Source organism: Convolutriloba macropyga, unplaced genomic scaffold (assembly GCF_964194025.1).
Source record: "Convolutriloba macropyga unplaced genomic scaffold, txConMacr16.3 SCAFFOLD_3268, whole genome shotgun sequence".
NCBI classification, from domain to species: domain Eukaryota; kingdom Metazoa; phylum Xenacoelomorpha; order Acoela; family Convolutidae; genus Convolutriloba; species Convolutriloba macropyga.
In genome coordinates, this window is record NW_027450112.1 from 5,537 (window position 1) to 21,827 (window position 16,291).

At 34.8% G+C, this 16,291-nt stretch overlaps 1 protein-coding gene across 1 annotated transcript; it reads right to left on the minus strand.

Moving 5' to 3' along the window:
- Positions 1-223: 223 nt before the first annotated feature.
- LOC142355607 (uncharacterized) lies at positions 224-9,928 on the minus strand. Its single transcript, XM_075407720.1, has 3 exons — positions 9,858-9,928; positions 6,260-6,438; positions 224-492 (listed from the first exon to the last, which is right to left on the minus strand). The coding sequence occupies exons 2-3, from the start codon at positions 6,423-6,425 to the stop codon at positions 356-358; spliced, it is 303 nt and encodes a 100-aa protein (XP_075263835.1). The 5' UTR covers positions 6,426-6,438; positions 9,858-9,928; the 3' UTR covers positions 224-355.
- Positions 9,929-16,291: the final 6,363 nt, after the last annotated feature.

Genomic DNA, 16,291 nt, shown 5'->3' on the forward strand with positions numbered 1-16,291 from the left:
TTATCTGCCAGAACCTTATCCTTATTAAGGAAGAACATTTCCTACATTACGCGAGCCAGTGTGCTTACCAAATAAAGTGGACAATTTGGTGCATTTCACTACTTTGATTCCAGAAAACGATCTTAAAGCATGTAAAAAAAGGGCCTGACAGAGTGAGATATAGCAACAAAGGAACAATTATGCTAATTTATAACTATACAATGTATTTGCCGTGGTCGTGAACAGCCAGAAATTTTCGCAAAATTAATTAAAGTTATGGGTGCTTGCTCGAATGTATGTTAAAAAACCCACAGTTTTTTTAACGACTGTGCCTTTACTGAAGCGTGTTTTCTCCTGGAATGTGTTTGAAGTGAACTCACCCCACGATGAGAATTGAGTCGACGAATCCAGATATGATGTCACCAATGCACAGTATGAGCATGAAGACCATTGATGAGGAGTTGATGCCCATGTGGAAGAGGGTTGCTATTCCCAAAGAGTTCAGAACTATCCCTGAAACAGTTTTAGAGTTTTTGAATGGACATGATAAAATGCTTATATATATAATAATGCTTATAACGGGGAAAAGAGTGTAAAGAGTGTAAAAAATAATATTTTTACACCGTTAGTGCCCCCTTTATCAAGGGTGGAATTGGATATTAAAGTGTAATTTACGGGTGTAAATTATAGAAAAAGAGTGTAATGAAGAGTGTAAAAATAAGTTTTAACGGTGTAATAAAGAGTGTAAAAATAAGTTTTAACGGTGTAATAAAGAGTGTAAAAATAAGTTTTAACGGTGTAATAAAGAGTGTAAAAATTCGTTTTAACGGTGTAATAAAGAGTGTAAAAATAGGTTTTAACGGTGTAATAAAGAGTGTAAAAATAAGTTTTAACGGTGTAATCTAAAGAGTGTAAAAATAAGTTATTCCACTCTTTTTCCACCGTTAAATCTTAAAATTACACCACTAAAACTACACTTTAATATGCAATTCCACCCTTAATAAGGGGGGCACTAACGGTGTAAAAATATTATTTGTACACTCTTTACACTCTTTTCCCCGTTATTTTTCGGCAAAATCCTCGGCCCGGGTACCAAAAAAATGCAAAAGAGAAACAATATGCGTTAAGCGATGATAATTTTGAGTAATTTGTCTCTACTCAAGGCGTGGTTTTTATGAAAGGGAGTGATGGCAGTCTTGTATAGGGCAAGTCAGCTTTCATTTTTTTGTTCCGACCCCACTTGTGGGGGGGGGGAGGAACTACATACTCAAATGGGTTTTTTTTTTGTTCAGTCAATTTTGGCCGATCGATATATTCATCGTAGAGGAATGTGAGTGATATCATTAAAAAGCTGGTCCAGCGTAGAATTCAAAATTAAAAAGATTTTTTTGATTTTCGTTTTTTTCGAGGAGTTATCGAGGATTGAAATTTTGTGTGAACATTCGATATTTGTTCACTTTTAGTGTAATTTTTCTCCAAATTAAAATATTTTCTATAAAAATAGTATTTCAAAATTAAATTTCACGCCAAAAAATGGACTTATTTTGTTCTTAATAGACTAAATGCGATAAAAAAGACTAGTTCTGGTCTCATTGGGAAGCTCACTATCAAAAAAATCGAATTCTATTTGAGAGCTCTTTTTTTATATAAAACTTTTCTCTTTTTTGCTTTTTTTAAGTCACCTAGAGACAAATAACTTTTTATATCTAAATTCTATTAATGACAAACCTCTTTTACAGTCAAATTAAGCCCTATGAACAAAAAACATCGTTTTCAAGGAATTGCTCATGTTTTTTCGGCTTCGATTCTGAGTTTTCGTAATTTTAAATGAAATTTTGAATTTCTTATTTGAGCTTTTACTAACTTTTTGGAGTCCTATAGCATGGATTCATTGACTAACAGTGCAATATATTCTATAATGAGCAATAAGTGAAATTATCTAGTGCATTAGGGGGACAGCTAATGGCTGTTAAGACTTAAAAAACAATTTTTCGATTCTTTTAACATTAAAGAATCAAATTTATTATCAAGAACTGTAAGTCAGTCCTGGGGTGGCAGCACCCTCTTCTTTTCTACTGCAACCAAATTTAAACTGGTTAGCGGTTTTATCTCCTAACTCTTGATTATAAGACTCCAATAAAACAAAATTTCAAAAAATTATAAAAAAAATTTTGGGTTTTTTCGTTCTATTGGTTACTTTTGAAATCTTATCACATTATCCAAATATTGATAGCTCCCATTGGCTTAACAAAGATGTTTAGCGGCTCACAGATCAAAATATTCATAGAGAAATTTATGGTTTAAATGGCTGCGACACGTTCTTCTCGCACTTTTCTATTGAATTTTTTGGGTTTTGCCTATTTTTGTTTTTGTTTTAATAGTCATAAGACTTATTGTGATGTGTGACCCATATTGATTACCTATGCGTGACAAACATAAATATACTCCCATTGTGGCATCTTTGACTGTGTTTATTGACTTCCGTTGAAAACTATTCAATTTAATGGCTGTTAAGAATTTAAAAATAATTTTTCGAAAACTTTTTCTTGAACACAAACAAATATTAAACTTTTTCGTGAATTTTTGGTCAGTGTCAGTATTGTCAGGACCCACTTGCTTTATACTGCAACTAAAATTATTCTCGTTAGCGGTTTTTCTTCTAATTATTGGTAATATGACTTCAATGACACAAGATTTCAGTTTTTTTAAATTTTTTTTTGGATTTTTTGGTTTTATTGGTTATTTTTGAACTCTTATCACATTATCCAAACATTATACACAATATCCAAATTAAATTTAATTACCATTGGCTTTGGGAGAACGTTCAGTGGATCACATGTAAAGTTTTCAGAGTAAAGCTAATGGTTTAATTGGCTTCGACACTTTCTTCTCGCATTTTTTTTCAACGAGTTTTGGTTTTTTGCCTGTTTTTGTTATTGTTTTCACAGTCATTAGACTTATTGTGATGTCATGTCAATACCATGCATAATAAACATTCTCTTACTCCCATCGAGCTATATCTGAGCGTAGATATTGAGCTCCGTTGAAAGATTATGATTTAATGGTTGTTAAGAGTTAAAAATAGTTTTTCGATTTTTTGTGAATATTAACCAATCTTAACATTTTTTCGTGAACTGTTGGTAAATGGCAGTACTAGCAGAATTTTTTGCCGTTTTACTGCAGCCAAAATTAATCTGGATAGTGGTTTTGACTTCTGGCTATTAGTTTTAAAACCTCAATGCAACGAGTTTTCAGAATTTTTTCTTTCATTTTAGGGTACTTTTTTTATTTTCGGATCCTTTTGAAAATTTACTACATCATTCTCCTGCAGATGGTCCTTATTTTTTTAGTGATAAAGTTCAACGGATCAAAGATAAAGTTTTCAGAGAAGAGCTTTTGATTTGAATTGCTTCGACAGATTCTTCTGGCACTTTTCTACTGAATTTTTGGTTTTTTGCCTGTCTCTTTTGTCGTTTTCATAGTCAATAACTTGTTGTAAAGTCCTTCTGATTAAAAAAGATTGAAAAACAAACTTTTTGTCCCAGCGAGGCATAATTTAGCGTATTTACTGGCTTGCATTGAAGGCTAATGAAATTATTTGCGTTGATATTACTTGTTTTCTAGAAAATTTCGTGGTTCTAATGTATTTGTTTAAGTTTGTTGATTTTTTGAAAACATATTGATAATTGAGAAAAATCCATTGCTCTTAATGGTTAATTGAAAATAAAGAGTTTTTTTAGTGAAAGGCTCTGTTTTTTAATGCCTTTAACAATTTTCTCGCTCAATTTTTTCTTGAATTTGCTGTTTTTGTTCTTTAGGTAGCCGTAAATTGCTGACTGCTCTCATAGACTTCTAATTGAGTATTGAACAAAAGATTTTACCCAAAGCAGTCAGTTTATAGCGAATAGTCTTAAAGTTTATGATAAAGATATTGAAGTTTTTTTTCAAACTTCTCAGTTTCTGTTGTTCTTTTCGTCAAATTGTAACTTACTTTCATCAATGAGAGGTCCCATCCAATTTCTTTATTTCAAGAGATAACATATCTTTTGATATTATTTGTCACTGATGTTTTGTTTGTTGGACAATTTGCGTTTTTCTGAACGTTTATGGAGTGGCCAACTTTGGTGTTTCTTTTTCTCTTCTTTCAGAACAATCGCGTAATAACAGATCCCAATGGTTTTCCTATGTGGCACAAAAAAACTTATTCAATCTTTCTGTTTAAATCTTTCAACTGAATCAGTAGAATCGAACAATTGAATTAAAAATACATAATATTCAGATGATAGCTAAAGACTTTAATTGTAGCAATAGTTTGTGTTTTCGCAAATCGTTTGTAAATTTTTGAGTTTCTCATTAGTTCGCTTCTATGGCTTAGTCTAACCATAGACTGGTCTTTTTGGTTTCTTAATGAGTTTTTAGTAATTATTTAACGATTTTTTAGGTGAAAGCTAATGATTTTTAAGATTTTTGAAATTTTTTGGTGTAAAAAAATTTGATTAATTTTTAAGTTTCGCCTCACTGTTCCTTCTTTTTGTCGACTTTTTACCCAGTCTCAATAAGAAAACTTTCCATCTGCTGTATCGTTAGAAAAAAGTAAACTTGTGTAGTTAAGCTTTTACCTGGCTGCACTTTGACGTTGTTACTAGTTGCTTTTAAATTTAGACATTTAGTTTTTGCCGCGAAATTTTTGTTTGTGCGAATTTTGTTTTTTGCTTTTCTTTGTCTATTAGTCTCTTTAATGTCAGATCATGTTTGCGCTGTAATGAGGCATGAGATTATGTAATTCAATTTGTAGATAAGTTGTGTAACGATTGCTTTAAACTCAAACATCTATTTTTGTTATCTCTTCATTTGGCTGACAATTAAGTCGAAAATGTAGATGAGCTCGGGTCGGAACGTCATGTAACGAGCCGCCTGGTTTCATTTCATGGTCAAATGAAGCAGTCTGAACAGCATAAACCTGTAGAGAAAAATCGGTCGCATATTTTAGGGATTTGCTTAAGTTATTAAGGATATTTTTGAGATATTTTGGGGTAGTGGATCTAAAATCTTGGTATGTGAAGTTTGAGACATGAATAGCCACATGTTGAACAGTTTTTTTTTCATTTGTAGATATAGATAAAATTTTGGCTCATGTTTGGCATTCGCTTCTGTGCGCAACTCTAAAATTGTTTTCATTTTTTCTCCTATTGTACGCAGAGTCCATTTATATAGCACTCTTGTCCACACCGATACTCTTGTTCACGATTAGTGACCACGATGGTTAGAGTTATGTCAACTAGGCCGAAATCAAAGAAAACCAACTTGGTGATTACTTGCTTATAAAAGTGCCTCGCTTTATTAATTGTGGATTAAGGAAACGATTCGCAGACTTCCAGTGTTTCCAAAGCGCATCTCATCAGAACAATTACGTGTCCCATATGGTCTCAAATAATTTCTCATAAACATTGAGCAATTAGGTCTTAGGCTAACTGAATGCTCAAAATCGTGGCAAAGGGAATCATATTCACCAGTAAAAAAACCCAATTTCTTGCGCTTTCTCAGTCATTTCTGTCAAAGGTTACCAATTAGCTTTTTTCATTGTGAATAACATTGACATGATTATATTAGAATGGGTGCTGAAGTATTGTCACTGTTGACAAAAATTGAAATATTCTTCTCTAATTCGAAATGCTTCATTTTTATGGTATGTTTAACAAGCTGATGAAAAGATTGTTCTCAGTTCAGATTTTGCATTACCAAAGTAAACCAATTTATTCATGTACTACAAACGTATACTTGTCCAGAAGAGGGCCAAAAATTCCTTAAGTTTTCGAGAAGGCATCTGAAGAAATTAAAATATCAGTCTGAAATAGAGATTTCGCAATTGTCAATAACAGAAATTGTCAAATATTTGGGACTGACTAAATGCCTGATTTGAGTCATTTTCTATCACCTGAAAGTTGAAAATTTTTTTTACAGAATAAATTCTGAGCTTTCTGACAATTTTAGATGCCTTCTAAAAAAATCTTACAGCTGTTATGAGAATAAAATTGGTAAAATCAGAAACGGAAAACGCACGAGGAAATTTTTTTCTACTATGAGAACTAATATATTTTGTACACAGTAAAGGTGTGAAATACGGGTTTCGGATGATCAAATTCAAAGGGGGTGGAGTAGGAGAAGTGGGATGGGGTGGGAGTGGTGAGCGGTCGCAAATGTCGAAATGTGCTTGGAAGATGATTCAAAATCTACCCAGAGTCTTGCAGGATTCCTAAAAGAGCAAAAGAACTTCCCCCACCTATAAATCCGACGATTGGAGTGACGTAAGCATTGATGATGATGAGAATGTCATTGACGAGGAGTCGACTGGCTGATTGGAAGTCCTCAGCGACAGAGGAGACGTAGTCTGCAAAGGTCGTATCTTCCGCCATCTCGTCAGATCCAATTAACGAAGAGTTGTTCATCTTGGACCGGAATCTGCGCTTATTGTAAAAAAGTTATTAGAAGATGAGAACAGCCAAAGAATTATTCCTGTGACAGTGAAAGACCAAATAAAGTGGTCTATTTGATCCACTTTAGCCCTTTAAATCAATAAAAAGTATCTCACTGCATGACAAAAAAGGGGTTTTTGCAGTGTGAGATATGGCGACAAAGGAGCAACTTGTCACTCATATCGTATTTGGTGACCCCCCACTCCACAAAATCATTTTTGGTCTTTTTGAAATCGGACGGAAAGCTTTTTCTCTTAAATTTCACAGACCAGTGCCCTTTAGAGCATTTAGTTGATACTATTGCTTTTGGTGAGCAGACAAAACTGTCCTGATTAGCAAAGTATTCCCAGACGAAGTATTCCCAGTCCAAAAGCAGACAAAACTGTCACAGACAAAATAGTCCCATCTATACATAGTGAAACATATGACAATTATAATCAACTGATTACAGCATACCTTTTGCTAAGATGTGTATCTTGAATCACGTTTTTTATTTAAATCTTAATTCATATCAGTTAAAATATTGCATTCAGAAGCTTAACTCAAACATTATGTTTAGTAATTGTTTGAGTATTTTTTCAATTGTTTCGATATAAACTTTGGACTATTTTGTATGTTTTTGTTGGATCAATTGGTCTGGATATCATTTGCCTGGAGATATTTTCAATTTGGGACTTTTTTGTCTGGGACTGCTTGGCCTGGACACGCTGATTTTGACCATTAAAAAATATTCTGTTTACGTCTGGCAGCTAATCCGAATCCAAAGACCCATTTAGATGAATTGCGAAACCAACAGTTATCGACAGTGGGAATACACTAATGGCATTCTAAATTTAAGTTAAATGAGCTATATAGTTAAAATTGAGAAGTAATAATCAAAATGATAAAATTACAGAATAAACGTTTTTTTTTCAGAAATCATCAATATCACCAATCCACGGCATATTGATGTAAAAACTTTCAGTTTTGAGGAATTTGGCAGACGCCAGAGAGTATATCCAAACTCTCACAGGCAATTCTAACCGATTTGTGAATCTGTTGTTCGTTTTTCCTATGCTAACGCATTGAGTAAGAAACAATATTGGGAAAAATAGATATTTTATCAACATTGGCCTAAATTGAAGGGAATTGCGTAACCCGTGTCCGCAATGTTTTTTAAATTTTAACCGCGGAATTGAGATACAAGCTATGTACTTTTTCACCCACTATAAAAAAGGTTCTAGCTTAATTTAGGTATCTGACTTTGACACTGCGCGTAACTCTTTTCAACACTGATTATATCTACAGTCCGCAATTAATGTAACTAGAATCCACAATAAGACATAATTTAATGTAGGCTTTTGAGCAAGAAAAATTGGTTTACATCTTAATTAATTCAGTATGCTGAAGTGTTCTGAAGCTCACTAAAACAAAATAGTGCATTGATAAACTTACCACAAAGTTTACAAATGTTTCAAATTGTAACTCGGAAATTTAAGTCAACTCCATCGACGTTATATAAAAATAATTCAAACATGCCCCAAAGAATTAAGATTAAACCAATGGGATCAAAACAGTGAAGTTTTTATCAACAACGAACGTCCTCGAGAACTCCATTTGGATTTTTTCTGGCAGCAAATAGCATTTTTCTATTTGAATGCTTTATTGCTGATACCGCTTTTTCAGCGATAATCCTAGCAATTAGGTAATTTACTTCATCTATAACTCAAAGTTTTTTTTACTTCACAGCTTCATTACTCCCCTTGTTTGTCCAAAATCATTCAAACTCAGTAAAGATTTTTCTCGGTAAAAATCACTTATGAAGTGATTACTGTTTTTTTTTCTCTTTTTTTTTCATTTAATGGATGGTTTCCAATTAAACATAGCAAACCGAGTTATTCATTTGAATTGATTGCAAATGTTTTGCGAGCAATTAAGCTCCAAAAAACATTTCAAAAACTGGTATTACAAAAAAAAATATTTCGCTAAATGTAAAATTCTTACGGTTGTTTGTTTTTACAACTACAGTAAATGGGTTTTTGCCTGTTTTTACCGAGACTACGCCAGAAGTTGAGAGAAATAGGAGAGAATGGAGACAAATTTCAAAAATTCACTGACCTTTTCTAAAAACAAATAAATTCATTGTCACAAGTGGCATTAGGTAACTCAGAAACCGTTGTCTAGGTTAAATTATAACTCATAAAAAATCCAATCGGGTCTTTGATTGGGGGAGTAAGTCATTGGACTACAAAAAGTAAAATATAGAGAGCAAAAAATTAGAAATCCGTAAAATACGAAAATTTACGAAAATAATCGGTTAGAGCCATGAAAACCGTGAGTACACCCCTGAAACACAATATATGATCGTTGGGCTTATTTTTTTGTATATATTATCTGTCAATAACTGATCCCTGATTTAAAATCCCTGAAAATTTGGTCAAAAATAAGAAAAAAGTGAATAAAAACAGCGGAATATTGTCTACTATTCACAAAATTTTAAAATTCGATAACTCCTTGTAAATAGCGAAATTCGAAAAAATCTCTTTAATTCCATATTCTACGCAGGACGGGCTTTCTAATGATACCACTCACAATTCTCTACGATGATTATGACAATCGGCCAAAATTGACTGAACAAAAAAACCCATTTGGGAATATAGTTCCTCCCCCACTAAAATGGGTCGGAACAATAATCCCTAATAAGTTACCGAATAGATTTCAGAAATATGGAACTATCGTAGATGAAGAAATATTCGATCCGCTGATTTGCAAATTTTTTTGAGTTTTTGCACTACGTAACAAAACTTAGTTTAAAAATGTAGCTCAATATTTTGTGGGAGCTATTGTTATCTTTGATTTTCAGCTGATCTGAAGGTGACTTGAACTGAATCAACTTGACAGATATCAGAAAGTCGGTTCTTTAAATTCTTGTTGTACAGCATTCTTTCCGTTTGCATCGCAAGATCCTGCACAATAATTTGTGGTTGTGATTACGTTTAAGGCCCAACTTGGGTGTAAAGAGAGATTCAAGCATGAATGACTTTTTTTTGAACCCGATTCAGATCTTAAACCTAATCTTAAAATATAATCAAATGTTAATTTGTAAAAAAACGAGTTGAACAAAAAAACAAAAAGACTTTTGTTGCAATTTGTGTTTGGTTTGCATTTTTGAATAGATTTAGTTAGAAATTGTAAATACTATTTAATGTAAACTATATGATGATAATTGAGGAGTTTTCTCTTTTCCAAATCTCAAATACATCAATTGATAGATGTACGAATCATAGCAATAGCCAAAACAAAGTCTAAACACAACTGTAAAAAACGAACGGTGACAGGTACCAATTTAACAGCCAATATCATTTCATGCGACAATCAAACAAGTATAAAAAAACTCCCATTGAAGATACTATATTTGAAACTCACCTTGTGATGAATTGACTTTGTTTGTTTTTCCTCAATAAAAGCAGCGATTTTTTTCTCACCAAGAACCAATATTGCGCTTGTTTTTGAGCAAAATGAATAGAGGATCAAAACCGAAAGTACTTAGTCTACTTCAGTCAGAATAAAACTGATGATAGGGTGAAAAAAGAAACTGACCAATCACAATTCGACTTTCATCTAGATAAACATAGGAATCCCCTTCCTTTAAGAAAACAAAAACAGAACAAACAAAACTGCAAAATTTCATTGATGTAATCTGCCAGTTAGACTTCAAGAACACGTCAAGTTTCATTTTAAAATAATTCTACAGATTTTTGAAGATATTTGATCTGTTTTCCGTACTTGTGAAATACCCTTGAATAGTCCGAAATGTTGCTTTGGTAACATTATTATCACAGCAATAGTAAGTCTAAACATGTGTTCAAAACTGTCAAAAAATATTTAGAATTGACCGAATTTAGAAAGGGGGAGGAGAGGGTTTGACTCTATAAGTGTAAAATGGAGATCTTTGATATTTCAATAAATAAGAAAGGTTCAACGAAACAATTTAGTTCAGACTTGGATTATGTGGGTAAAAATTCAAGGTTAGATAACGAATGTAAAGGTAGGATGAGAGGTAGGATAAGTTATCTTCAATTACATGCTCTGTTACCCGGCACAAAGAATTTAAAAACCTTGAAGAAGCTAAGCGTCTAAAGCTTGTTTTCTTTTCGTCGAAAAAAAGTTTTGAGCTATTAATGTTAATGTTTTGAGCGATGAGTTTATGAGGGATGAAACGTTTTCAGCGGTGAATTCATTCAATTTTACCGTAAGATTTCAAAAAAACTTTAATTTTACCACTCATACTTTTCTCTATCATTGAAGAATATTTCTCAATTCAAATACAAAACAACGAAAAAGCAAACTAACATATAATTTTGAAGATGAGAAATTCAAGAGTGGCCAGCGAATTAAAACGTATATTCATTTAGGAGCATCAAAAACATCTCGAAAACTTAGTCAAAAACTCGAAGCCTACTGCACAAAAACACACTTAACACTCTGTTACAAAATTTTGCTCAGCCAATAGCCGTTCTAGTTGTGCATTCGGACAAACTCAGCAGTTTGGCACCTCTAAAAATGCATTATCGTGATAATATCCCAAACTACTCTGCCTCTATTTCAAATCTTGTCGGCGTCTTCAGGCCACTTTCATATGACTTGAAGAACGCCTCACTTCTTAACACGGCTGTGCAAAAACTTTCGCCAGATTTGAAGGTGTCTTGATCAGTCTTCGCGATTAAGAAACAATGGGTTTATCCGCCACTCTTCGATTACAACGATTAATCGAATGAGAAGGCCTAGGCACGTGAATCTACGAAAAACCTTCCGCAAAGACAGAAGCTGAGGATAACACCAACTCAATATCCAAGACTAGACTTGCATCAAGGACATTCGCTGCTAACACATATCAAAAAGAAATACATAAAGCAACTTCTATTGTAACAACGCGCCCCCGACACATCGCATTGTTTCTGAGATTGTCGTGTGTTTGCAGAACAAAAAAACTCCCACGCTGCGAGTGAAGTTAATGGAAAAAGAAAAACTGTGCTTATCTTGCATAAGGGAAAAATCATGTGTTCCAGTAGTGCCGAATCCTTGAAAATGCAGAAAAGACGGTTGCAACAGCTCCCACAATACATTTTTTCATGGGCTTGAAAGCATTTGTCCATCAAAATCCTCAGCAACCAATAACAGTAGTTCTAAAGTTGTTGCACCCAACTCAATATACACCTTTCAGCGGTCAATCATATCCATATCGTACCTTTCAGCGAAGAATATCACAATACCCTCTGTCAGTAATATAAAAGTCCTCCGCGCGGACGAAATGCAGTTGTCGAACTCTTGTGGTAAAGATACTACAGCTTTAGTTTTTCGCGATATCTTTTGCAGTAAATCTTGAGTGTCCAATAGTCCTGAAAGTAGACATCTTCAGTCAATGGTAAAATACCGAGGAGGATATTGACATCACTCGGTTGAACTTACTGTTACGTCACGCAACCTACAAACGTTCGAACCTTTTATTGTCAGCCTTACGTGACGCAAGTTTGAGTTTCGGCGCCGACTTACTCAGTATTACGGCACCTCAAGAAACACTCCATAACTTAGCACATCCATACCCCAAACATATTGCTATGAAAACTTTTTACTATCCTCGAACAAGATCTATCATTCCACTCGGCCATTATAAAACGTCATTGCCACGGAAAACTGTTCACTCTAAGCTGTTTTCCTGCGCATAGGCTGGGATTTAAACTGCCCTTTACCGTTGTCTTCAGGTTTAGACTCGACTTTTGTTAAAGCCAATGTGTAGCAGAATTTTATCTTGCTAGCCAGGTAAAGTTGTCGTACGATATTACCTTGGCACGAGTCGTTTGGGGCAACTAAGCAAGAAGACCCACAATCCACCTCTGATGCACTTGCGCAAGATATTCCTGAAAACACGAGAGTTCATAATGGAAAAAGTTAATTTTTCTGAACGCTAAGGGTCGAAGATAACATTTAAATGTCCAAAACCTATTTCGCCGCCCTTGATTAATTGAAACTTTTGGAAAAGCGACTTTCGAATTACCAGCTTTAACGAAAATAGTTTTCGAATACCCTTAACGGCGACTTAATCAAGGGCTAGGAAGTAAGGGTCAAAGTTGCCATCAAGTGGAAAGTTGCTCGGAACGTGAACGGTATCTACCACACCATCACTTTGTTAAAACTGATCAAACCTCAAGGTTCATATCAGCCGACATCGATGGAATGTTCCTTCAAGTTCAAGTACTATCGTGTGATCAGCGACCTTCGCGTTTTTTGTGGCTGAAGGATACTACATCAAGTTCTGTGGTACAACGGCATACACGCCACATTTTGGGGCAAAATACTTTCCAATATGCGCTAATCAAGCACTCCAGCCAATGGCATGTGATAACGGGGAGCAGTATTGGGACGCCGCACACCGGTTTTCAGTTTTGTATTACCGTTCGTGGGACTGCCGAGAATAGGTGGCGATTTCTCTTCAGTTGTGTTACTACTCATGTTGCCCAGCTGATGTCGTACCATTCATGGGCACTAAGTCCTGTGTAGTTCGATCGGGGAGGTTCGTTTCTTATTGAAATACAACACCTGCTCTGAATTGAATGGGCCATGGTACGATTTTTTCGAAACAGAGAAAGATCTCCGTGAATTTTTTGAAAAATTGAACATACTCAAGGTCACCGCGGAAATTGTCCAGAGGGGCATTAAGTGGATGTTCAATCCACCCAAAGCAACTCATCTAGCTGTCAACTGAAAGAAGCTGGTTCTTAGTTTCAAGAGATTACTCTATTTCATCTTCCATACTCGTTGCCACGTAGATGAGGTTCTGAAGCCAATTTTTGTCTAACGCACTGAACGCCCTTACAAGCCGACCCCTTCCATCTAGGCACAATAACACTCAATCATTTTCTATTTGGTAGTTAAGCAGTAGCAGTTCCGTCAATCGCTGGCGATGACGAGTTTGATCATCGTAAAGGAAACGCTCGTGCAGTCCTATGCCAGTGCAATTTGAGTACGATGGATCTGGAAGTTATCACCAAATCTAACTGTAGATCTCAGTGGCAGACGACAAGCCGAGCAGCACCTCAAGAGCGGTTGTTTAATTCAAACAGCTATAGAAAGCAACCATAAGTGTTCCTATTCTAGCGCCAAGATTTAAGATCTCCGATACGGTTCGTAGAGCTTCACACGCTCCGTCGTTGTACGCATCACTCCTTGTCCACTCGATAAGGTTATTTCGATCCTCTCATTAGCTTCCGGTGGATATTACCGAGTAAAAATAGGAGAGAGCGACGTAAGTAAACAAATCTGTAAATCTATTCAGCTCAAAAATTTTATTGCGCCATTCGTTTTAGCCACGTAAGCCTTCCATCGAATAAAATGTGTTCCCTTTTACGTAAAAAACTTGGAAATTGTAAAAAAACAAAATTTTTGTTGAGCCCACTAATAAACTAAATCGATTGCTCTCGTTGTGGTCTTAATATTGCTAGGTTTCGAAAATGTATTGGTGACCGATCTGAGCCGATCTTGGACTTAAACCTGCCAAAAACATTGCTAGGTTTGTCGGTTTAGATGCAGTTGCTCTTTGCCGTGGGGTCCCAGGAGAGAGGATGCTTGTTGATTTTAAATAGTAGCATGTTTGATGAATTAAACTTACGATTATGCGTTTTATCATCTTTGTCAGTTGATTATATTCGATCGTGATCTAAAACTTGTCTTATTTAGGGAATGCTCATCAAGTACACTCAAACATATTCATTTAAACTCTTAGAATAATTTTTTGCATGATATGCGAAAATTATTGCAATTGATCTCAAAAGGAAGGGAACAATTTTTCATTTCGATGCCTTATTTTTTGCCTTGAAACAGTGATTGAGGACCAAAAAATGATATTTCAGTTGCGTGTAGAAAAGTAATAAATTGTTAAGTTCAGTTCACAATCAGGGAAGAAAAGTTTTCGCACTCACCGTGTAAAATATTACTGACTATTAAAATATACGCGCGAGAAATGTTTGAGCTCTTTTTTCAAGAAACAAATTTGCAAGATTTTTGCATGCTCTGTATGAAAATGTTATGAGATGTTTTCTTTGCAATGAATGTCCATTTACAACCTTTATTGTTTCAAAAAAATTGTATGGGGCCGAAAATTAACCTAACGCGCGCAATACCTTGAAGTAACATGGAATCCAAATGCCAACATCTCATTATACTTCAAACTAACTTCATTACTGCATAACTAACTAACTATATTACCAATCTTTATTGCTGCCAATTGTGAAATTTTAATAAATCTGAAATTCTATGAATGAAACTATTTAGGTTCAGAATTCTCGTTAAAAATGTCAAAGAAAGTTCTACGTACTCCGTTTTTCAAATTTTCCTGTCTATTTGAACCAAAATCCTAATTGTCCTCTGCATAGTACGTGGTTTAAAAATTCAGGTCGACGTCCAGGCACAAATTTTTTTTCTGATCAGACTTTCCACACCAAAAGTAGACCTGATCAGACTTTCCACACCGAAATTAGACCTCATCAGACTTTCCTGACCAAAAAATACCTCTGATCAGACTTTCCGCATTTATTCAGACATTTATTGCTATAAAATATTCATTTCATCAAAATTGATGTTCACAGAAATATTTATTCACCTAAGGCACAGCCAATTTTAAAAGTATTGCTAAGGAAAAGAACACCCAAGTGCCGGAAAGAAACTTCATTGATTATTCCGTTGATTCATGTTTTTGACTGAATAGATGAACTTAGACAGCTTGGCTTAAAAAGGTCTTTATCCACAGTTATGCCATATCTTTTCGAAAACGGACCGGAAGTTCCTATTAGCTGGACCCGTGGAATCTGATCGACCCCATCAGACTCTCAATGAATCTGTGATCAGAATGCTCCTGCATTGTTGACTCTTGACAGAGACATCTGTCAGAAAAAAACATGAAAACATGATTTGCTCAAATCGGCCTCTGATCAGACTCACGTGCGCCCGAAGCAAAAATAATAAGACCCAAGTGCGCTCAAATCCGCTTTTGATCTGACTTTCCAGACCAAAGTGATCTCTGATCAGACAATCTCTAGACCATGTTACAGACTGTAGTGCGCACGAACTGCCGTCCAGACCCTGTAGTTTTCTGTGGAAACACTTGGGTGTTTGTGCTCAAGTAGGTCTTTCAGAGGACAATTTGGTTCTGGATCTCAATCTGGGATACTTAATAGCAATGAGTTAACTTCCTAAATTGTCAATTTCTTACATTTCAAAAAATTTGTTGCAAGGGCACGTTTGAAAGGTTTTCAAAAATTTTTTGAGTGACGATTTATAGGAAAGACCTTGGAGAGAATAGTTTCTGAGTGAGACGTACATCCAAATGATTTTTTATTAAACAGCGAAATAGCAATTTTGGCATTTTCCTATGCGTCGTCAATTCTTGTCGTCAATTTTTAATTTCTATTTTGTCGTCAATTGTTTGATTTAGTGGAGAGTTAGCTCTACTTCGGTTTCTTATTACTATTGAAAGAAGTTGAGTTGTATTGAGCGCTGTATTTATCAAGACTTTAAGAGGTTTATGGTTTTCTTTTTTTTGATAAGTGAGCGAGCAAGAAAGCCAGAGGTTAGGTGAGTGAATAAAGTTTGAAAAAGTTGTTTCAGTGAAAAAAATTCTAAGAGCAGAGAAGAGAGTGTGGTTCTTTTTATCATGTCTTTTTATGAAACAGATAGATAAATGAAGCTGTCAAAACATTTTTTCTAGGCGATCGAAACTTTTTTGATCACATGCGGCTGTTTTGATTCAGTGCGGCTTTTTCTAAAACACTTTAACATGTATTTGTACGTTTGGGAGCGTTTGTGAC